Source organism: Sinohyriopsis cumingii, chromosome 19 (assembly GCF_028554795.1).
Source record: "Sinohyriopsis cumingii isolate HCF-2022 chromosome 19, ASM2855479v2, whole genome shotgun sequence".
Classification (NCBI taxonomy): domain Eukaryota; kingdom Metazoa; phylum Mollusca; class Bivalvia; order Unionida; family Unionidae; genus Sinohyriopsis; species Sinohyriopsis cumingii.
This window is the reverse complement of record NC_142979.1, coordinates 2,062,553-2,086,406: the sequence shown is the minus strand read 5'-3', so window position 1 is coordinate 2,086,406 and position 23,854 is coordinate 2,062,553. Positions and strand designations below refer to the sequence as shown.

General features: G+C 41.3%; 1 protein-coding gene across 4 annotated transcripts in view; it reads right to left on the bottom strand.

Moving 5' to 3' along the window:
- LOC149775053 (switch-associated protein 70-like) overlaps positions 1 to 23,854 on the bottom strand; it is a 74,463-nt gene that overhangs the window by 25,220 nt on the left and 25,389 nt on the right. For all 4 annotated transcript variants that reach the window (XM_089943064.1, XM_089943063.1, XM_089943065.1 and 1 more), the window contains exons 4-5: positions 3,816 to 3,962; positions 1,583 to 1,697 (exon numbers count right to left, since the gene is read on the bottom strand). In XM_089943064.1, coding sequence (XP_089799190.1) covers positions 1,583 to 1,697; positions 3,816 to 3,962 — 262 coding nt within the window. The remainder of the gene's footprint in view (positions 1 to 1,582; positions 1,698 to 3,815; positions 3,963 to 23,854) is intronic.

Here is a 23,854-nt window from a genome sequence, read left to right as displayed (position 1 = left end):
CATGAATGACAGTTGTCTTCAAGATATTGATTATTTCCCTCTCGTTTGTGATTTTTTTTTGGATCCAGTTTTCAGCTGAACATATACAAACTTTTGAGCACAACCAAACACAAATTGTTTCTCAATGTTCATGTCAATGAACAACATGTCGTGTGTTATCAGACATCAGCAATACATGCTACAGCAGGCAAGCCTATGCTACATACACGGATTTCGTGGATATATTTCATTCTTTAATGCTCAGGTTGAAAAAAAGGAATAAATGATAACAAGGTTAGTTTCTTTCTTTTTGTTATCAAATATGCATTTTGTTTTTCTATTTTATTGCAGTGTGCAGTGGGAAGGGGGAGCACAAATGCAACAGAAATTTATTTTGTTTCTCAAGTCTTGGGACATATGACCTAAGTGAAAAATGTTTCACCATAATTTCTGGGACAGGAAAAAAAATAATTAATTTTAGGGTGTCCCAATATATATGGTGAATATGGTGGGCAATGTTATTACTGGTGAAACCGGTTATAATGAGATTTCCCTTATAACACGATGGCAGTATGACAACATTTTTTTAATTTAAGGTGATCTCTCTTTTTAACATCCTAAATACATGCTCTTGGAAAAACAAAACAAATATGGTCAAGAGGTTAGTTAAACCTGATGATATTGAAATTTCAATGCACATTTTCCATGGGAAAGTTTTTAGAAAAATTTATTATTGCAATCCTGCTTATATTGTGATGTTATTCTTTGGACCACAAAGCATCATGTTATAACGGATTTTACCTTATCTTCTATCCATCAGTAGAGATTATTAACATATAGCCAATGTAATCATCATGTATCCATCTGTAGAGATAATTAACAAATTAACAGCCAGCCAATGTAATTATCATGTAAACATCTGTAGAGATTATTAACAGCTAGCCAATGTAATTATCATGTATCCATCTATAGAGATTATTAACAGCCAGCCAATGTAATTATCATGTATCCCTCTGTAGAGATAATTAACAGCTAGCCAATGTAATTATCATGTATCCCTCTGTAGAGATAACAGCCAGCCAATGTAATTATCATGTAAACATCTGTAGAGATTATTAACAGCTAGCCAACGTAATTATCATGTATCCAGCTGTAGATATTATTAACAGCCAGCCAATGTAATTATCATGTAAACATCTGTAGAGATTATAAACAGGCAGCCAATATAATTATCATGTATCCATCAGTAAAGGTTAACAGCCAGGAAATGTATTATCATGTACCCTTCTGTAGAGATTACTAACAGATCCAAGGTTAGTTTGTAGAAGCTGAATGTAAAGGGTAAAATAATCTTTAAGTAGTTGTTAATGTTCCCTGTGATAAAGAAGATAATTCAGCTCTGTACAACTGATTACAACTACTCGAAGATTGTAATTTTCAAACAAAACTTGTTACATCCCTGCACAGATGGGAAGCAGCCACCATGAATTTCATCACTTCATGCAAGTTTTATGTTTTCCAATAAATTAAACTTCTATTAAGATGCTTTTTAAAACAAAATGGCAGAAACATTAACATGAAAGATAAGAAAAGTCGTGCTTACCCGATACCCATTCATTCTTCGTTTTCAGGTCATGCGCACTCATTTCATATGGCTTGTGAGAAGTAACAAGCACAAATCTATTGGGTTTGTGGTTGCCATGCCGCTCAGGTAAAATCTATAAAACAGTTGGAAGTGCCTTATAAAACCCTCACATCTGATTGGTTGTTTTAAACAACATGTTTCACCATAAATTATAAAATAATATTGAAAACTGATATCCAGGCTTCCATAAATTACCGTAAGGCAAATTTTTCACATGAGCTTTTTCATGGTTTTAATAAATTTTAATTACATGTTCCCATCATTAAACTGATCTTATTTCAGCCTAAAATAATTCATACTTTTGGAACTATATTAGATATGGGATTATTTTTAAACATAGCTTTAACAATTTTAGTCCTATTGCTATGATGTCTGCAGTGTGGCAGTTTATAGTGATGTCTACCATTTGGACATCATGTTGCAAACATGCAGCATCACGTCCCAACCAGTCACATTATTCTGACACCAGGTCAACCATTCCTAACACCAGCCTCCATAAGTAATCTGCATTTACAGGTGTAATGCAACTATTTAAAAAGACTGTAGGTATCTTTTTTTAAAAATGATGAGCTTGAAAATTCCCAGTGAAGCAAAGAATGATCAAGAAAATGGGACAAAGAAACACACTGTAATTAATATAAACAGTTCTGGTCCAAGAAAGAAAAAAAACAGTAATACTGAAATTACTTTCCAACTCAAAATGGTAACATTTAAAATATATAGAAAATCAGTTACAGTGTAGATTTATTTATGGTTAAGAAGGTGACAATGACGACGACAATTAAATCAACAACTGGCCTACAGCATTAACTATTTCATATCCAAGCACAAGTGAGCCAAAAATAGAAATTAAAGAACAACAATTGTAGTTATATGTTGGTGTATGTTTAAGAGAAAGGAAATATCAGAGTTTTGGTTTGTACTTTAACTAAAGGCAAAAAAGTCAATTTGCAGGATAATACATTCTTCAAATTAAAACCTCTATACATAACTGTTTCCCAGGATTCATCAAATTATAGTCTCCATATATAATGATTCCCCAGCATTTGTCAAACAATAGTCTCTATATATAAATGTTCCCCAGGATTCATCCAATTATAGTCTCCACATTTAATTATTCCCCAGGTTTCATCTAATTATAGTCTCCACATGTAAATATTCCCCAGGATTCATCCAATTATAGTCTCCACATTTAATTATTCCCCAGGTTTCATCTAATTATAATCTCCATATGTAAATATTCCCCAGGATTCATCCAATTATAGTCTCCACATTTAAATATTCCCCAGGATTCATCCAATTATAGTCTCCATATGTAAATATTCCACACAATTCATCCAATTATAGTTTCCATATCTAATTATTCCCCAGCTTTCATCAAACAATATTCTCCATATGTAATTATTTCATAGGATTCATCAAATTATAGTCTCCATATCTAATTATTCCCCAGGATTCATCCAATTATAGTCTCCATATGTAAATATTCCCCAGGATTCATCATACAATAGTCTCCATATCTAACTATTTCCTAGGATTCATCAAATTATAGTCTCTATACATAATTATTTCCCAGGAAAATAAATTCATCAAATTCTAGTCTCTATACATCACTTTTTCCCAGCATGATTAATAGGAATATAATTCTAAAGATATTTGATAAATTAGCATATATTTTCAACGATGATTAGAATCAACACTAATAACACTCTAGACTAGTTCTAAAATGATGTATAGGGCTTTCTTCATTTATATATAATGTTTCTTCCTGATTTCCTGATCCATAGTCTCTTACAATTTGCAAAAAGCATGAGTAATACTGGGAATCTTAAAATGATCAAGCTTTGGTAAGCACAATATAGTACAAAGTCAGGAATGTGAATAGGATTTGTACATGTTTGTTCTGATTTGCTTTTTATTTTTCATTCTTAAATTTTATTTTTATATGCGACTATTAAAATAAAAAAGACCTTATACCTGCAAATCGCATAATGAACTGATCAACACTAATCTACTTAAATTCTTAAGAAACGCAAATTTTAAAGGTGACGTGTTAATGAACAACTTGTAGCTCCAATCCTTCAATTATATATAAAATATAAAGTAAAGCAAAAATTAAATGTACAAATCCTATACACCTTCCTTACTGTGTATGATGTTCACATGTACAAGTTGTGTCAACAAGATATACCTCAATTTTACACTTGTCATCAAAATCTACATGTCCTTTCAATTCCTTTTCATTGGATGAAGTAAAATATCGAAGTTGCTGTGGAGTCAGCACCAGCCATCTTTCCTTCCAGTTTTTTACCTGATGTCCTCTTTTCCACATTTTTCCCTGGAAAATATCAGGTTATTCCCCATTTCATACCATGTGCATAAATGATCTTTATGAAATACATCACATGCATGTAAATACCAGACTTTTGTATCAAGAGGTATAGAATTCCAAGTTAGTCATTTAAAAAACTTGTTGTTGTTGAATGGTTTAACACCATTTTTCAATGCAAGATAGGCTATACATGGCAGCCAGTATAAATGGTGGAGGAAGAACCAGGAAAACCCCCAGAAAGAACCAACTAACCATGAGAAACTACTGGTAAGCTTTCTCACATACCCACATTGGCCAAACCAGAGACTTGAACCCACACAGACAGACAAGATGGCAGTGATCCATAATGGTGGGCACTTTAGACGACTCAGCCACTCAGGGCCCTCATTTAAAAAAGTAAGGATTGTTTTTGTTCTTCTACAATTAACTCCATTTTTCAGCACATTACAGGCTATACATGGCAGCCAGTATATCTGGTGGAGGAAGAACCTGGTAAAACTATGGCAAGAACTACTGTCCAAAGGGCTGCTACTGGTAAGTACTATTAACTTAAAGGCAATCTGTAACAGTGAGTATCTTGCTATGCCCCATACACTGTAAGAATTATATTTTATTATATGTGTAACAATAGTCCACTGAAACGAATGATAAGTCTTTGCCCATAATGACACTGGCCAAACCTGGGACTCAAACCTGCGTGGGCAGAGGTGAGATCTGTAAGTGATCTGTAAAGGCAAGTGCCTTTGACCAATCGGCTAGTTGGGGCCCCTTTAAAAAGAAAGGTAGTAACACTGCATTGAACCATGCCCCAAGCATTTTTAAGTACTATATTTGTAATAAGAGTACCCTGAAGGGAATGTATAATCTATGGCTGAAAAGAAATTCCCAGGATATCAACACAAGACTATTTCTTCCTTTTAATGGTGGAGTGCTGAAATCATCAACGGTATTCTTTAGTGATAACAAGATTTTCAAATTACAGGTTGTGGTGAATATATTGAGTGGATATACCGGATGTCAGATTGGCTCAGTTTTCATTTAGGACCAACAAGGCGCAAGAAGTCTTCTGGGAAAATCCCCATGTTGATCCAACTTACCATTTTGGAAGAGCAATGACAACAAGATGTTCAGGATGGGTACCATGGATGCCATATTTGATATCAGATCGGGACCATTGTTATTTAGTATCAACAAGACAAGTAGTTAAGTGGGATACCCTAGCCTCAATGGGAATTAGCATTACAGAGACCCCTGGGACACTCTAGCCTCAATGGAAATTTAACATGGAGAAAAATCGTGGGACACTCTAGCCTCAAGGGGAATTTAACATGGGAAAAAGTCTTGGGTCACTCTAGCCTCAAGGGGAATTGAACATGGGATTTTTTTTTTTTTTTAAATTTTTTTAAAAAAGGGGTAGGCAATTGAAAGGCTATCTCTTTTCGAGAAATATGGCTGGCCCTGAAAAGAGCCTTTGGGTTTATGTTAATATTAATATTAACATAGATGGCATCTGTCACATCTTCTTCTTCTTCTTCTTAAACTCCTTCTAACTGCCGGTCCATACACAAGTACCCTCTTGAGACATCCTTGTCTTTCTATGTAAACTCTCCTCATCCATTGACTAGTATCTGTCCTATCAACAACAGTCCACTTGGACCTGACATACATGAGCATGTCCGTCCTAAACATCATGGAAGACACAAGGGTGGATGACTCAACTGTGGTCCACATCTTGAAGCGACGAGAATAGGTGAATCAATGCAGTGAACTGCGCTTATTTATAGGTACAGGAAGGATTGAAATGGATTGAATTCATTCACCAATCCGAACACGTGTTACAAAATTCAGTCAGCTCGCATCCAATCCGAAGAGAGCAGTCTGTGACGTCACGTGGTCTATATAGATTCATTAGCGCTTGTGTGCAGTCAATGTTTGCGACAGTGATTCAACATGACGGAAACTCAGAAAACGATCCATTGGGGTGCACCAGCAGGGGAGACTGCCCAAGGGAACCCGGACTTACTTTCAGAAGAGGTACATTGGGATTTTGTGGATTTTCTTACCTCGCCAAGAATTTGTTCCGGAACCTTCGTTACCTTCTTCATTACCGCAAGTGGAGAATTTTAGACAGAGACAGAAAGAAGAATTGGAGAAATTTATGCAACGACAAAAGGAAGCGGAACAAGCTTTTCTCCTACAGCAACAGCAACAGCAACAAGAAGAGGTAAGAAAAAAACAAGAAGAAGAAGAAGTAGCAGCAAAGAAACAAGAGGGTGAAAATCAAACGGCTACGGTACTGTTGGACATTTTAGCGGAGTTAAGAAGTCTGAAACAAATGTATCAGACTTCTTTATCACGACCGAAGAGAATATGACCTTCCCGAGCTAAACACGCCAACCCTGTGACTAAGCCTATCGTACCACCCTTAGTGATTTCAACCCAATCATCAGAAGTAGGCCTTGGCCGTGGCAAAGGCTTAAGGCAGTTAAAGTTGATTGGTTAAACTCACCCCTACACCAAAATAAAAAGGCCCTTTTCAGGGCCACCCACATTTCTCGAAAAGAGATAGCCTTTCAATTTGCCAATAACTCAAAAATCAACAAAAAAAACCAAACCATTTTACCCTTATAGTACGTGTCTTTTTTGTATGAGTGCGTGAGTGTAGCTTCTTATTTTAAAATCAAAACTCAAAGACACTTACCTTATATCATTCATGTATTCTTTTATCCATTTTTTACAATCCAATTCACAATTCACCACAGAACACTTTAATTAAAAGTTCATTGACTTCTTCTTTCTCCTTGTTTAGTCTCTCTGTTTTTTGAATTTCTTCACCGTTTTTTCCTCATTTTCTTCCCTTCTTTTCTTCTCCTGTTTCTTTGCTTCTTTTAAATAGAATTGTCTTCTTTCTTCCTCTTCTTCCTCTGAAGAATCCCTCTCTTCTTTCGAAGAATCCCTCTCTTCTTCCGAAGAATCCCTCTCTTCTTCTGAAGAATCCTTCTTTTCTTCTGACTCCTCTTGTTTCTTTTTTGGGCAATCTGGAAACCAATGTCCTTTTTCTTTACATTAATAACAGGTATCTTGACTTTTGTCTTTTTTAGCCCCTGTTTTTTTTCTTTTTTGACGGTCTGGACACTCTGAAGACCAATGCCCTTTCTTCTGACAGATATAGCAAGTATCTTGACTTTTATCTCGAAAGGAAGGAGAGTAGTCCGTAGGCTGGTCTGAAGAGAATTTTCTAATGACCCCTCGCAAAGCTCTGACGAAACGTTCCATCTGGGTAGTCTCTTCCATTGTTGTGCTCGGCTTGAGAGTGAAATGAATAGTGAAAGAACAAGACACACACCCTTTTATATACGCTGGTCTGCCATGACTATAAATTAGTCTATGGTGTTTACACTTGAGTCATTTGACGTTTTGCACTCAAGATGAAACGATCCCATTCATTCGAGAAGAAAGAAGAAGAAAGTAAGAGGCAGAAACGTGATCTATCGCCTCGTACCAGAGCTGAAATCTTGGCACAAATTCATGCCAGTGATTTTGAAGAGGACATGAGTGAACCAGAATTTGAAACCTCTAAACCAAGTTCGTCACCCTTAGTCAACCCTGAAAAATACTATTCCATTCGAGAGACGGAAAAGCGCTCCTCTAGAAAATTTAGAACCACGGCTTACACCTACACGGTGAAGTTTAAAGATTTCAAGGCCGACGTACCATTGGAGAAAGCAGAAGGGTTCATCACTGGGGTGTGGGATTCTTTGCTCACCGTACTCAAGCGACAATGTCAACCCAAAGAAGACGATCGCTTGACACTATCCATAGATCACGACGGTTTGAAATCCCCTGTTTGGATCGAGTTTAGCAGACCCGCAGAACTAACCCCTTCCAAAGTCATGGACAAGATTCAACACGTACAACAATCTAATGACCAGTTTGACATCACCGATGGTAAAGCCACACTGAAAATGGCTCACGTCTCTCTTCCTCAAGGGACTGGACGCAAAAAGATGTTATTGGTGGACGACCTTCGCAACACCAAAACAAGTCTTGTCCGAATTAACAACCCTCATGACCAGATGTGTTTAGCCCGAGCCATCGTGGTGGGACGAACCTATGCCAACAAGAACGACACGACAGAATGGAAAAGAACCTGGAAAACTATTCGACAATCGGACCGAGCCAAACAACGAAACGAAGCAGAACTCCTGTTGCAACAAGCTGGTCTGTCCAAAGACACACCCTGTGGCATTCCTGAGATGCAGAAATTGCAAGATGCCCTAGCTCCACGCTACACCTTGAAAGTGCACCCTCAAGAAATGCGTGGGTCTCTGTTGTTTCGAGGCCAAGATTTTAAGGACGGAAAATACATTCACCTTTATCATCACGATGACCATTTCGATACCATTACCAGTATCACTGCATTCCTGCGATACGGTTATTATTGTGAGAAATGTGATTATGGTTATAACAATCGAGAGCAACACAAGCATTGTGGATGGAAATGCCCAGGATGTTTGGCCTCTCAACCCTGTCTGAGCGAAGAACCAGTGCCTTGTTCAACTTGTTTGCGCACGTTTGTCAGCCCTACCTGTTACCAACAACATTTGAAGACGCAAGGTTCACAGAAGAAATGTGCTTGTCAACTCCTGAGATTGTGCCCTACGTGTGGACAAGGCATACTTACCAATAATGCCAAGGCACACGTATGTCGAGGAAAGAAAAAATGTCACATTTGTCACTGCATCGTGGACTTGGAACACCAATGCTACGTGCAAAAATACCAACCCCAACCAGAGAAAGAGGACGGTCACAAGAATAAAGGCAATTTCATCTTTTTCGATTTCGAATGCATGCAAGAGACCGGCATTCACATTCCTAATTTCTGCATGGCTCATCAAGCGTGCGAGAAGTGCATTCAAGAACCTATCTTCAGTCATTGCCCTCACTACAGCAAGATTCCCGGAGGGCGTGAAAAAATCTTTCGGGGACCAAACACGTTAGCCGATTTTGCCCAATGGGTCTTAGACCCCATCGACAAGATGTGGAGCCAAGAGGACATCGAACGTTACGGAGATTGTCATCGTCATGCCACGGTGATGGCTCACAATTTCTCCGGATACGATGGACAGTTTCTTTTGAGGTACTATACGGAACATGGCACCGAATGTCCTAAAGTGATTTTGAACAGAGCCAAAATCATTTTCATGCAAGTGGGACAAGTGCAGTTTAAAGATTCGATGAGTTACTTGGCCATGCCTTTGAGTCGAATGCCTAAAACGTTTGGAATGACAGAAATGGCTAAAGGGTACTTTCCTCACTTTTTCAATACAGAAGCTAATCAACACGCCGTTCTACCCCATTTGCCTGAGGCTCACTATTACGACCCCGACAACATGCGTACCGAACAACGAGAAGCTTTCTATGCTTGGTACCAGGCTCATGCCTCTGACCCCTTCGACTTTCAGGAAGAAATGTTAAAGTATTGTCGTTCCGATGTGGACATTTTACGACGTTGCTGTGGAAAATTTCGAGAACTGTTCATGGAACACGGAGGGGTCGATCCTTTGAAAGAAGCTTGCACCATTGCCAAAGCGTGTTCCTTAGTGTACCGCCAACGATTTATGCCTGAAAACACCGTGGCTGTCATCAGTCCTCAAACGACCAACTATGTCAAGCGTCAATACTCGGTCAAAGCCCTACGTTGGTTACATTACTTGTGCGACAAGGAAGACAAGTGGATTCAGCATGCCCGCAACGGAGGAGGCGAAAAGACCATCGGAACGTATTCGGTCGATGGCTGGGACTTAGAAAACCCCAAGATTGTGTACGAGTTTAACGGTTGCTTATTTCACGGATGTCCCGTCTGCTACCCTGACCGTAACACTAAAAATCAGTTTTTACAACGGACCATGGAAGACTTGTACCAGGACACTTGTCAGCGGCGCCTAAAGTTAGAACAGCAAGGATACCAAGTGGTGGAAATGTGGGAACACGAATACGATCACCGTATGAAAACCGATCCCGAGTTTAAACGCCTCGTGGAAAGTTACCAGTTCATGGACCCGCTGAACCCGAGGGATAGTTTGTACGGAGGAAGGACCAATGCCACCTGTTTGCTGTACCAAGCCGACGAAGAGAAAGGAGAAGAAATCAAATACTTGGACGTGTGTTCGCTGTATCCCTACGTGTGCAAATATTGTCGCTTTCCTGTAGGGCACCCGCAATTGCTGACGGAACACATCGACCTGAAAAACATTCGACAATACGAAGGCTTGATCAAGTGCAAAGTTTTGCCTCCCACGAACCTATACCATCCTGTCTTACCTCACCATTGTCAAGGCAAACTGATGTTTCCCTTGTGCCGTACTTGTGCCGAAACGTGCAACCAAGATCAGCCTTGTCATCACAGCCAGGAAGAATGGGCCTTGACGGGAACCTGGGTCAGCGTAGAATTGTTCAAAGCTCTGGACATGGGATACCAACTGTTAGAAGTGTACGAAATTTGCCACTTTCCCAAGACACAACAGTACCACAAGGGTGACCCTACTCAGAAAGGCATTTTCGTTGACTACGTGGATGCCTTTTTGAAACTGAAGCAAGAAGCCAGCGGCTATCCTTCCTGGTGTCACACTCCCGAAGACCAAATACAATTCAAAGAGAAATACTATGCACAAGAAGGCATCTCTTTAGACCACATCGAGAAAAACGAAGGCAGGCGATCGTTTGCCAAAGTGATGTTAAATTGCTTGTGGGGTAAAATGGCACAACGACCGTGTTTACCCAAGACGGAATATTTGACAGAACCTTCCCGCTACTTCCAGATGATTCAAGACAAAACCAAATACATGAAACACGTGGACATCGTTCGAGAGGATTTGATCTTGGTCAATTACGAAGAAGATCTGGACTTTGTACAAGACGACCCTTTTGGAAATGTCATCATTGCGGCTTACGTGACAGCCCATGCTCGCTTAAAATTGTACGAAGCTTTAGAACTGTTAGGGGAACGCGTCCTGTACTTTGACACGGACAGTTGCATTTACATCCATCACCCGATTCAACATCACCCTGATATCGAAGGAGACCTTTTAGGAGCCTGGACAGACGAGCATCCCGACGACAAGATTCTAAGTTTCGTCAGTGGCGGCCCCAAAAATTACGGCTACGAATACCGGGACAAACAAGGAGAAGTGCACACGACATGCAAAGTGAAAGGACTGACTCTGAATCATCGTACCAGTCGTGTGGTCAACTTTGGGGTATTGAAAGAAGCCTTGCAATCGGGAGAGGATGGAAACTTTAAAGTGACCACCTATCAACCGAACAAGATTGTACGTTTACCCACTCACCACATCGTCAGTCGACCCTTGGAAAAAGTCTATCAAATTGTATACCAGAAGCGAGTGCGACTTCCCAATCACTTTACGTTGCCGTACGGTCACGTCGGTATTGGTCTGTATATAAAAAGGAACCCTAGGCAAGATCGATAGTTCATTGTTCATTGAAGTAACTTGCCATGTCGTTGACGAAGAAGAAACCAGATTGGTTTGGCTTGGACCCAAGAGGTGGCCCAGTATGCACGAGAGTTATTCAAGGAAAAAAGTTACTTTTCAACCCGTGTTAGTGACGGTGCCAGAAGAACCCGTCACCCAGGACGGGACTGTCATGGACAGGCCTGAAAGACCCTTTCGGGAGGACACTTGTGTGACCTTACCCCCTACTATAGAACTGGTTAGAACTTTACCCAAAACATGTTGTACAGACACTTGTGTTTATTCCACGTTCATGGTTATCATGTGCCTTTTATTCTTGTACTTAAGCCTTTGGCTTTTATGTATTTTTGTCTTTCGTATTCATGTTTGAAAAAAAACATTCAATAAACGTGTTCTGAAAAAGTATATAAACTCTTGTCTTGTTTGTTTTTCGTGTCACAAGTGACATTTCTCACACAATGGCTACCTCTGCTGTCTCTGCTCCCTCTTCCTCTACTGTCAAAGTCATCGACGAACACTTAGATCGTGCCAGTTGGGAGGCTTTGTATCTTCGCCATCCCTTTAACATGCTCATTGCTGGACCTAGCGGTTCAGGCAAAACCGAATTCGTCAAACGTTTGATCGAACATAAACATCATTTGATCGATCGGCCACCTCAACGGATCGTGTGATGTTACAAAGAGTGGCAATCGGCGTACAGCCTCTTGCGAGAAAGTCAAGGCGATTCCATCGTGTTTGTGGAAGGCATTCCTAAAGAAGACGACGGCATCGTCTCTGACTCCCATCAAACCCATTTGGTCATTTTCGACGACATGTTAGGAGAAGACGAAGAAGAAATTAAACTGTGGTTCACGCGCAAAGGGCATCACCGTAATGCCAGTGTCGTTTACATCACCCAAGATTTGTTTCAACAAAGTAAAGCCCATCGCACCATCAGTCTCAATGCGCATTACGTGGTCTTGTTTAAAAGCCCTCGAGATAAATCGCAAGTGCAAGTCTTAGCCAAACAGTTAGGTAAACCTTGGCTGACTCAGGCGTACGACGATGCCACTCAAACGCCACACGCCTATTTACTCATCGATTTGAAACCTACGACCCCCGAGGATTTGCGATTTCGTACCCACTTGTTTCACCACTGGTGCCAAGACGGAGGGCCTGTCCTGTACATGTCTCCGTCCTCGACTTCATTTCATTCCCCATAAAAAAATCTATAAAAACCTCAGACCCTTTTTCGTCTGTCTCACACAGTGTGAACATGACGTCCCTTCAGTCGCATCTTCCCGTCAAATTGATTCGTGCCTTGTATGGCATCAGTCGAGAAAAAATCCACAAACACAAGCTCGTGTCTTAGAAGCTAGTCTCAAAGAAGTCTTACGATGGTTCACGGTGACGGCACGTCAATTACTCCAAGGAATCATTCAGATTCCTCATCAAACCAAACGCTTTTTCGATCGAAACAAAGTCGCTTTGGTCCAACTGGCCGATCCTCGCATCGACACTCAAACCAAAAAACAAATCATTTTGAAACCTGGAGGGAGCAGTACTCTAGGAGGGGTCATCATTCGCTCACTTTTAAGATGGGATCCTAATGCCCCCAAAGTTATCCCCAAGACAAAAGTCCAACAAAGTCCCAAGAAGAAGAAAAAGACCAGGTCCCCAAAGAGAAGAACTTCTCCAGTGGCAGGACCCTCCTCTGACCAGACACCACCACCCCGGAAAAAGAAAAGAAGCCCCCAGAAAAAGAAACAGAGAAAAAGTCCCCAGAAAAAGAAAAGTCCACAGAAGAAAACTAGTCGCAAGAGAGGCACTTCGGCCAGGACGCAACCTTACACTCGCAAACCACGATCTGCCATGGCAGTGACTGCGTCTCCGGCATCCTCACGTTCATCCACTTCTCCGTTAATGACACCCAGAACTGAAGAGTACTTGGAGACGTTGATTACACCAAGAACATCTCCGTTGATGACCCCCAAAAGAACTTCCCCAGTGGCAGGACCCTCCAATTTAGTGGCAGTGGCTGCTGCTCACAAAGTACCTTCTCCCAAAATCAAAGTCCAAGAAAGATCGGGCATGTTACAAAGTTTACTGGATTTGTCCAAGCAAGAACTGGCTCGATTTAGTCCGTTGCGTACCCCTGCACGACGTGTCATGCCTGTCATGAAGTTGATACGACGTAAAGACAATCAGTGGCGACGCGTTCCAGTATAAAAAAGGCCTGTGACCAAGTCGGGGTATCAGTGTTTTGGTGCTCCTGAAGATGTCACCCTCCAGAAAACCCTAAGGAAAGAAAAGGAAAGGACTGCCTCCTCGTTTAGTCAAACATGGGGACATGTTATCTGTCCTGTCCAAAGCTTCTCCACCCCTATGAAAAAAACTCATTCAAACGGCCTCCAAAGAGGTCATCGATACCGTGTGCGAATGTTGTTTGAACGTTTTGAAAGGCACGATCCCTTTGTCCAAACACCAGAAACAATGCTTAGGCAAACATCGTCACGTTCTTCGCCAAATGGTTCAAAAGAAAATTCCCATTCGTCAAAAGAAGAAGATGTTGGTCCAACGTGGAGGCATTTTGCCTCTCTTGTTAGGCCCCTTACTGAAAGGAGTCTTGGGAACCATGTTGGGAGGACTGGTGGGAGCAAGATAAAAAGGCCTTCGGAAGTCCCAAGATCTCAGAATCGACCCCTGACAACCCCATGGAAGGACGAAAACTAGCTTTAGTGCCTTACAAACGATGGATGGAATACCATCGGTGGCAAGAACAACGCACCCCGCATTTACCTCCCAATCCCCATTTGAGCGAGATGTCCCAGTTACAACACGAATTGCAGTCCTTAATGGATCGCCAAGATTTGTCCGAAACAGAAAAATCGCAAAAGTACGGTCAACTCTTGCAACGACTGCAACTCTTTCACCAGAAAGCTTTAGACGAAACAGCTCTACCCACTCTGAAAGATTTTAAGAGCTTGATGAAAAGTCCAGCACCATCACCAGTACCAGTACCACCAGTACCAGTGACCAAGACAGAAAAAGAAGAAGAAGGGTTTCAAACTCCACCCGAAAAAGTACGCAAGTTAACAACACCACCTACCTCCAGAATTGGATGGATTAAAAAGATGATGGCCACCCCTTCTTCCTCACAAGAGAAAAAGAAAGTGAAGACAGAAGTGAAGACAGAAGTGAAACAAGAACCGATATCCCCCGCTCAGACATCCTCCTCTTCAACACCTATTGCCGGTCGCACATGCAAAGCATTGCAATCCCAAAAAATACCCCAAGAGAAAAAGAGTAGCCTCTTCCAAGAGTGGGTGCCTTATTAACACACCAATCAACACAAAAAAAAAATGGAAAAAGTCTTAGCCAGCATTTACTACGATCCCTCCCATCCTGCAGGTTACGCAGGAGTTCAAAAATTGTATCGTGCTGCCAAAACGCGACTGAAAAGTCTCCGTTTACCTCAAGTGCAACGATGGTTACAAGAACAACCTACCTACACTTTACACAAACCCATTCGACTCAAGTTTGCCAGAAGTCGCACCCGAGTGGAAGGCATCGATCATCAATGGCAAGCCGATTTAGCCGATGTCTCTCATTTGGCCAGCTACAATCGTGGCTACAAATATTTGTTTTGTGTCATCGACGTCTTTTCCAAATTTGCCTGGGTCATGCCCTTGACTTCCAAATCCAGCAGCGAGTTAGTGCGAGCCCTGCAACGAGTGTTGAAACAAAGCGGTCGTCACCCTCTTCGATGGCAAACGGACAAAGGCACCGAATTTCTGAACCAAGCTTTCCAAAAAGAATTAAAGAAACGTGACATTCATTTTTTTACCACCGAGAATCCCGAAACCAAAGCCAGCATCGTGGAATGTTTTCAACGCACTTTGAAAGAACGCATGTGGAAATATTTTACGCATCACCACACTTTGAAGTACATCGACATCTTACCGCACCTGGTGCAAGCGTACAACCAATCTTACCATCGAAGCATCGGACGTGCCCCGCACGAAGTGACTCCCGAGAACGAAGTGCTGGTGTTCGAGCGTCTGTTTGGTACGTCCCCGACGAGGGCTGTCCCCAAGAAAAGTGGAGAGTTGGCCGTAGGAGATTGGGTGCGCATTGGCAAAACCAAACGCACTTTTGACAAAGGTTACTTACCTAACTGGACGACTGAACTGTTTCGCGTCACTGGACGAGTGCATGGCCATCATCCTGCCGTCTATAAATTGGAAGACATGAACGGAGAAGTGCTCAAAGGAACGTTTTATTTGCCCGAGTTACAACGTGTCACCAAAAAAGAAGACGACGTGTACGACATCGAAAGCATTCTCGAACGCAGAACCCGTAAAGTGGGCAAACGATGTGTCAAAGAAGTCAAAGTACGTTGGAAAGGATATCCGCCCAGTTTCGATTCTTGGATCGACGCTTCGCAAGTCATCGACTATAAAAAGAAGTGACCATCATGCCCTTTCACACATCAGACGCAGCTACGTCGACCACTCATCCTTCACCTAGTTCTTCTGTGCAAGATTTACAAAAACAACCCTTGTGGGTGTGGTGTGGAGAACGTGTGCCTAAAACGCAAATCGTCTTTTTCTGCCAAATCTTCGTGGTGTATTGTGTCATCGGGGCAGCCATCGCCAATTTGAGTTTGCAACAAGGAGACAAACAATTGTGGACCATTTTATTGAGCAGTTGCATCGGTTACCTGCTTCCTAATCCCTCCCTGAAATTCTCCTCGAACGGGAACCCCGGGAACCTTGTGTCCAGTGCCAGTGCCAGTCACCACTTCAACCACAATCAGAACCCCATTTCAGACGGAGACACGCCTCTGACGTCCAGTAATATCCCCTCGGACAGCCACAGAACTCTGGAATTATGAGTCACCAAAACCAATTTTACTTAACTTGACCCAGTGACAGTTCCATGGAGGTGTTTCCCAAGAACACGTTGTGCTGTTACACGGCCAAATTACCTCAAGCCATCCAGTTAGATAACGAAGCCCATTGGGAAGTGGCTTTAGTAGAAATGATTCACCCGACCCAAGTCCTCAATGTCCTTCCCAATCAAAATTTTTTTGATGTGGAAGTTCATGACGAGCAAATGCAACAGTGGATGGATAGCAATGTCAAATATAACAAGAAAACCCGTACACAAAAGTACACCACCTATCACTTGTTCATTCCCCCAGGCTATTATTTTAGTGGTCAACATTTGGTCAGCACCATAGCCTCCAGGTTTAATGTCGTGTTTCTGAAAGCTTTGGAGCATGTCAACAAAAGTGTCACCATGGAGTACCACAAAGCAGCTCGTCGCTTCTTGATGAAATTTGAACAAAGTAAAATCGTGTCCATTTTATTTTGTCCTGAATTGTTTGACATGTTGGGCAGAGACATGGACATGAGAAAGGCCATGCTCAAGAAAAACGAATTACCCATCGTTTATGACAACGAGTCTTTTAGCTATTTCGTGCCCCGGTAGAACTGAACCAAGGACTGAATTTGATGTTCGTGTATTCCGATGTGGTGGAGTACAACGTGGTGGGACACACCTCCGTACCGTTACTGCGTGTCATTCCTTTCAAAGTAGATTCTGCCACGGACGCTGACGAGGAAGGTGGAAACACTTACCACGTCCACCACGAATTTGTACATCCTCACTATTTGCCTGTCAGTAAGTCGTATTTGGACACGGTCAACATTGCTATAAAAGGAGATCTGGGACAAAATATTCCATTCACCAAAGGAAAAGTCACGGTGAAACTCCATTTTCGAAAACGGTTCTCTCACGACTCGTAAGTAAGTCATGTATCCAGTGTACCGAGGGGTTGCTCGACAGCGAGGACACGGCTTAGGAGATATGTTAAAATCGGCCTTTCGTTCGGTGGCCCCGGTGTTGAAACCGATGGTGACACGCGGATTGCACGCCTTGAAAGATGCGGCACTGACGCAAGGCAAAGAATTTCTCCAAAATGTCATCATCGACAAACAAAACCCTAAAGAAGCCTTCATGAGGGCAGGCAAAAATGTCTTGCTGCAAACGGGCAAAGACATTTTAGGCCAACGAGAAACACCTATAAATGCCCTGCACACTACCAAGTCAGGCATTCAGCAAGGACAAGGCAGAAAGAGACGACGAAGAAAACACCCTTTCATCAGACTTCAAGCGAGAAAGGCCAAGAAAAGAAGAACCGTTCGAGACTTAGACGTTTTCGATTATTGAGAAAAGAGACAAAAAAAATGATGCACCGAGAATCTTGCGCTTGTTCCAAGACGGAACTGGATCTGTTTGCCATGCCCCCCACGATGATGACGATGCAAGAATCCCAGTTGGTGGAATTTCACCCCGTCTCCTCACTGACCGATTCCGCTCCCATCGAGTTTGAAATCAAAGGACAGCCCGAAGATTACATCGATCTGAATAGCAGTTACTTGTACCTGAAAGTCAAAATTCTAGATAAGACTGGAGGTGCTATAGACGATGAAGCAGTAGCTCCCGTCAACAATTTCATGCATTCCTTGTTCAGCTCAGTGGACTTGTACTTGAACAACAAACTGGTTAGCAGCAGCATGGATACTTACCCTTACCGTGCCTACCTGGAAAATCTCTTGACGTATGGAATAGATGCCAAGAACACTCATCTCAATGCCTGTGTGGTATGGGAAGCTGACGAACCTACCAAGTTTGAAATATTGGAAACTGATGAAAAGAAAGACAACAATGATGGATTTGTAGAACGAAGAAAGAGAATCACGGGAGCCGACACAAGTTTAGAACTGATGGATCGTTTGCATTTGGACATGTGGTTGCAAGAAAAGTATTTGCTGAACGGGGTGGATGTCCACCTGAGACTGAATCGTAGCAGTGCCGCTTTCCATTTGATGGCTGATAGTGATGGTTACAAAACCAAAATCCTAGAAGCCAGACTCTACGTATGCCGTGTGGAAGTGTTACCTAAAGTGGGAAACGACATCAGTCAGACGTTGAGCAGAACGACCGCCAAGTATCCCATACGACGCGTGGAAGTGAAAACCTTCACCATTCCCAAGGGACAGCGATCCATGATCGAAGATCATCTGTTCCAAGGACAGTTACCCAAACGTTTGATCGTTAGTATCGTCGAGAATACAGCCTTCAACGGAGCTGCCGAAAAAAATCCTTTCTACTTTCAACACTTTGGCGTGTCCAAAATCGAAGTCAGTCGCGAGCTTGTGTACCCGACCTTTCGAACCTGACTTTACCAAGAAGAATTACTTGAGATCGTACTTGTCCCTGTACGAAGCCACCGGACAGTTAGGAACCAATACCAGTCACGGTATTACGTACGAGGATTATGCAGGAGGCTACGCTTTGTGGGCTTTTGATTTCACTCCAGACCAAGGCAGCGACGAGGGACATTTTCACCCTATAAAATCTGGCCAGATTCATGTGGAAATTCAGTTTAAAGACCGAGACCCTGATGAAACGGTGAACGTCATCCTGTATGCAGAATTCGATAATACCATAGAAATCAACAGTTTGAGAGAAGTCATCCTAGATTACTAGAAACCATGGAAGACTGTTATCCCTCTTTACCTAGTGGAGAAACTTTAAAGATGGAATGTGAGGAGACTGTGGAAAAAGAAGAAGAAGTGATCGTGATGAAATCAAGATGGCCAGAACAAGAAGCCCATTTAGTCTCCTGTTTTGCCAAACACTTGGTCGACAAAATGACGGAATTGATCAAGAAAAATTGTTATGGATGTCAAAACGCTCATCCCAGTCAAATTCAACACGATAAATGCCTGATGTTAAGACAAGAAGAAAAATTAGACGAATATCTGGACGAGGCTTGGAGTCTCATCTCGGACAAAGACGTGTTGCATCAGTGGTATAAAGACTTGCGTAAACATTCTTGTCCACCATTAACCACTCAAGAGATCCATCGTATCGAAGCTCTCCTGAATCAGAGTGAGGAAACAGAACGAATAACCGTTTATTCGTCAGACATTTTCAAGCAAAAAGTCAGGATCGAATCGACGACTTATTATTACCTGTGAAGAAGAAAAAAAACACGGATACCTGGGAACTTTATTACCTTTTGAACCACAGTTCGTATACGGCTTCTTGGAATCCTGTCGTCTGTGCTAAAGATGAACTTCCTCATCGCAAACCTCAAGACCATCAAGCTTACGTGATCAACACGGACGACAGTCATCTCCCAGGAACCCACTGGGTAGCCGTCTACTTTCCTCAAGAAGGATGTGTGGAATATTTCGATTCGTACGGATTGCCCCCTTTGGAAGACGATATCATCGACTTTATGAGAAGAAATGCTCAAACCACCCGATTCAATAACGTGAAATTACAAGGCACAGATTCCTTGGTGTGTGGACAATATTGTGTGTATTTTCTGCATCATCGCAGCCTGGGCTATTCCTTAGAACATTTAGTGACTCATTTTGATCCTCGTTCTTCTTCTAGAAATGATGTGAAAGTAGATCGATGGTTTTGTGACCATTATGCTTATCTTTTGTCTCAAGCTAGGAAATGTAGTGTCCATCAATGGCCTAATGATTTCCAAAAGTGGAAATCACAATTTCATTCACAACGTTGTCAGCCCTGTTTAAAGTAGATTGTCAATTGAGAAAAAAATGTTTGTGATTTGAAAAGATTGTTTGATGTTATAGTGTTGGATTATTGTTAAAAATGTTAGAGTTGTTGTTTAGTGTTAAGTGATTTTTGAATAAAAAATGTTGTGTTTTGAAAAAAATGTCTTTGTGGTTTGTTTAGCTATAAGAATGTTGGATTGATGCTCTTTCATTTCTAACTATCCCTCTCATGACACTCACTGAACATTGCGGCTCGAAAACCGTGTGGAGGATGTTTTCCTTCACGTCCGCGCTTTGACTTTAAGAACCGGGGTTGTTTCCAGTCTAACCATCCATTGTGGACTCATCCTCCTACGAAGATGTGCTCCAAACTAGCTAAGCTCAACGAAGCTTACGTGAATTTGCATAGGGTCAGACACAGTCTGATACCGAAGCCAGAAGAAATAGAGAATGTGAGAATGTTAAAAATCACTGAAGACCTGATAGAAGAGCTCTTCAGAGAAGAAATGAACAGGGAAAAAGAAGAATGGACAGAGAAGTACAGACTTCAGAGACAGCAGCAACAGCAGCAACAACAACAACAGCAGCAACCTGAAGCTGACAGAGGCTTTGTCGATTGTCGTATCGACACCAAAGAGTTCTTCTTCTCTTTCCGAAGAAGCAGACCTATCGCCAGAAAGTCTATCCTCAGAGGACATCGCATTCTTAGAAACTAAAAAAGAATGCCATAGCAAACAAAAAAAACAGCCCTTTTCAGGGCTACCCCAATACTCTAGAAAAGAAATAACGATCGATTTGCCGATGTGTGTAGGTAGAGTAGTGTGAAAATAAACACTAACTCTTTTTTTAAAAAATGTGAGGGTATATGTTTGTGTGTTTGTGTTTGTAAGTGCTTAAGTAAGTTGGTATGGATAGTAGATTAAAATGATGTCTTTTTTTTGGTGTTTGAGGTGTATATTTGGAGTTAGATTGGATTGCTTTGCGTATGTGGATAGTCTATTGAAGTGATTTATGAAAAAATTTTAAAATAGTGATGGGTAGCATAAAAAGTGAGTGAGTGTTTCTTTTAGGTCCGCGCGTTGTTGTTTTTTTGGTCATGATCTAGGTAAGATCAATTTTATGTTTTTAGGGGGATGTTTTCCTTCACGTCCGCGCTTTCACTATAAATTGAAACTCGCTGGGCAGTCTAGCTACCCTTGTTGATTGATCAACACCAGAATGAATACCAGAATAAGCAAACTTCTTGAACTCCAGATACATCTGGAATATGTCAGGCGCCTGGTAAATGAACTGGCTGAGGAGGCTATAGTAGAAGAGGAAAGAATAAAGAAGGAAGAGGAGGAGAGAAGACAGAGGGAAGAGGAGGAAAAGAAAATAGGAGAGAGGATGGCTTACAAGATACCAGAGACAGAGGATTGGGGTGATGAAGCTAATCATCCTCCCTCTGCGCTCCCAGCCAAACGAGTCAACTGGAAAGACTGGAGTAGAAGATGCATGTGTGGCGCCAGGCCAGGAAGGTGCCATCATTAGATAGGTGCATCTGGAGTTCAAAAAAAACCAACAGCCCTTTTCAGGGCTACCCAATACTCTAGAAAAGAAATAACTATTAATTTGCCAATGTGTGTAGGTAGAGTAGTGTGAATATAAACACTAACTCTTTATTAATAGTGTGAGTGTATGTGTTTGTGTGTTTGTGTTTGTAAGGGCTTGCGTAAGTTTGTGTGAATAGTAGATTATGGGTTTTTTATTGTTTCTTTGCGTATGTGGAGAGTATAGTTTGGGGTTTTATTATATGAAATGAGAAAAGTGGGGGATGTTTTCCTTCACGTCCGCGCGTTGTTCGGTCATGATCTAGGTAAGATCAATTTTATGTTTTAGGGGGATGTTTTCCATCACGTCCGCGCTTTCACTATAAGAACCCACAGTGTTCGTCGTTCGCACGATTCTACGGAAAGAAAATGGCAGCTGTATCTGACCTGTTCAACAACTTGAGACACTGTTATTTTTGGATAGTAGATGGAGTATATGTTGTAGAAAGAGTAGAAAAGGAATGGAAATATCCAGTTACAAGGGATTTTGTGACCAGACAAGTGAGGAATCTGAAACTAGCTATGGATCTCCTTGACGGTATGTTAGAAGAAGAAGTGAAGAAAATAAGAGGATTCATTAACCCTCCCTATGTAAGAGTAGGTAGCTTGAAGGAAGCTCTGGATAATACAACATTAGTAAGATGCTTCCTACAAGATATCTTAGTTTGGAGTGAGTGGTCTTTTGTGAAATGGGGTGTTGACCAACTTATAAAAGCCGAGGTACTTACGAAACGAGTGCTGACCCAAGAAGTAGAGAACATAAAGGAAAGGTGGACTAAAGAAAGAAAGGAAGAACAGAATAAGAAGAAGAAATTAGAATTCGACCAACTGAATAACAACTGGATGAAAATACAGGCCAAGTTCCGAGCCATGGGTCACCCGGACTGGATACCAGAAACAGAAAAGAAAAAGAAGAAAGGAATGATGGACAAAATAAGGGGATGGTGGAAAAAGTTAAGAAGTTAAAAGAAGAAGAAAAAACCCAAAGGCCCTTTTCAGGGCCCCCATATTTCTCAAAAAGAGAGCCTTTCAATTGCCTACCCCTTTTTTTAAATTTAAATTTAAATTTAAATTTAAAAAACTTTTTTAAAAAAAAAAAATCCCATGTTCAATTCCCCTTGAGGCTAGAGTGACCCAAGACTTTTTCCCATGTTAAATTCCCCTTGAGGCTAGAGTGTCCCACAATTTTTCTCCATGTTAAATTTCCATTGAGGCTAGAGTGTCCCAGGGGTCTCTGTAATGCTAATTCCCATTGAGGCTAGGGTATCCCACTTAACTACTAAGACGTCATAAAAAGTCTTTTGGTAAATGCAAAATGCTGTTATAAGCAGTCATACAGGATAAGAAGTGTTAACAAGATAGTCATAGTGGCAGTTATATTAGAAGTCAGACTAACACCATTTTCAGCAACATTTTAACCAACCAGACAAAATAAATCTTTCACTGAAAACCTACTGCTGATGTGACCATTCATTCAGGACAATTAGTGATAAGATTTCAATATGGCAGTCACATTAAATGTCTAAATGGCAGTCGCATTAAATGTCTAAATGGCAGTCGCATTAAATGTCTAAATGGCAGTCACATTAAATGTCTAAATGGCAGTCACATTAAATGTCTTAATGGCAGTCACATTAAATCTCTAAATGGCACCATTAGGATCAACTTGACATCATAAGAAGTTGTTTAGTAATAGCTGCATGTTGATACAACCATCTATTCAGGAGGAACAGTGACAATATTTTCAAGATGGCCATTTCTGTTGTCATATTGGACATCTGATAAATACCATTTTCATTCTGGACAAACAATATATCATAACAAAAAGTCTTCTGGTGAAAACCTGATGGCAATGTTATTTTTCATTCAGGAGTAATAGCAATAACAAAATTTTCAACCTGCCCCATGATGGTGGCCATATTGGACATCAAACCAGCGCCATTTTCCTTTAGGTACAACTAGACATAATAAGTTTTCTGGTGAAAATCCTATGACAATATTACATTTCATCCAAAAGATATAGCATTCACATGATTTTCAAGATGGCCACTGTGGCAGCTATAGTCGTTGCCATGTTAATTACGACCAACCTGACATCATGAAATCCCCATGTTGATATAACCAATCTACTAGAGCTGTGATAATAAGATTTTCAAGATAGCTGGTTTGGTGGCCATAACAGCTGTCAGATCAACCCCATTTCATTCAGAACCGACCAATCATCCTAAGTA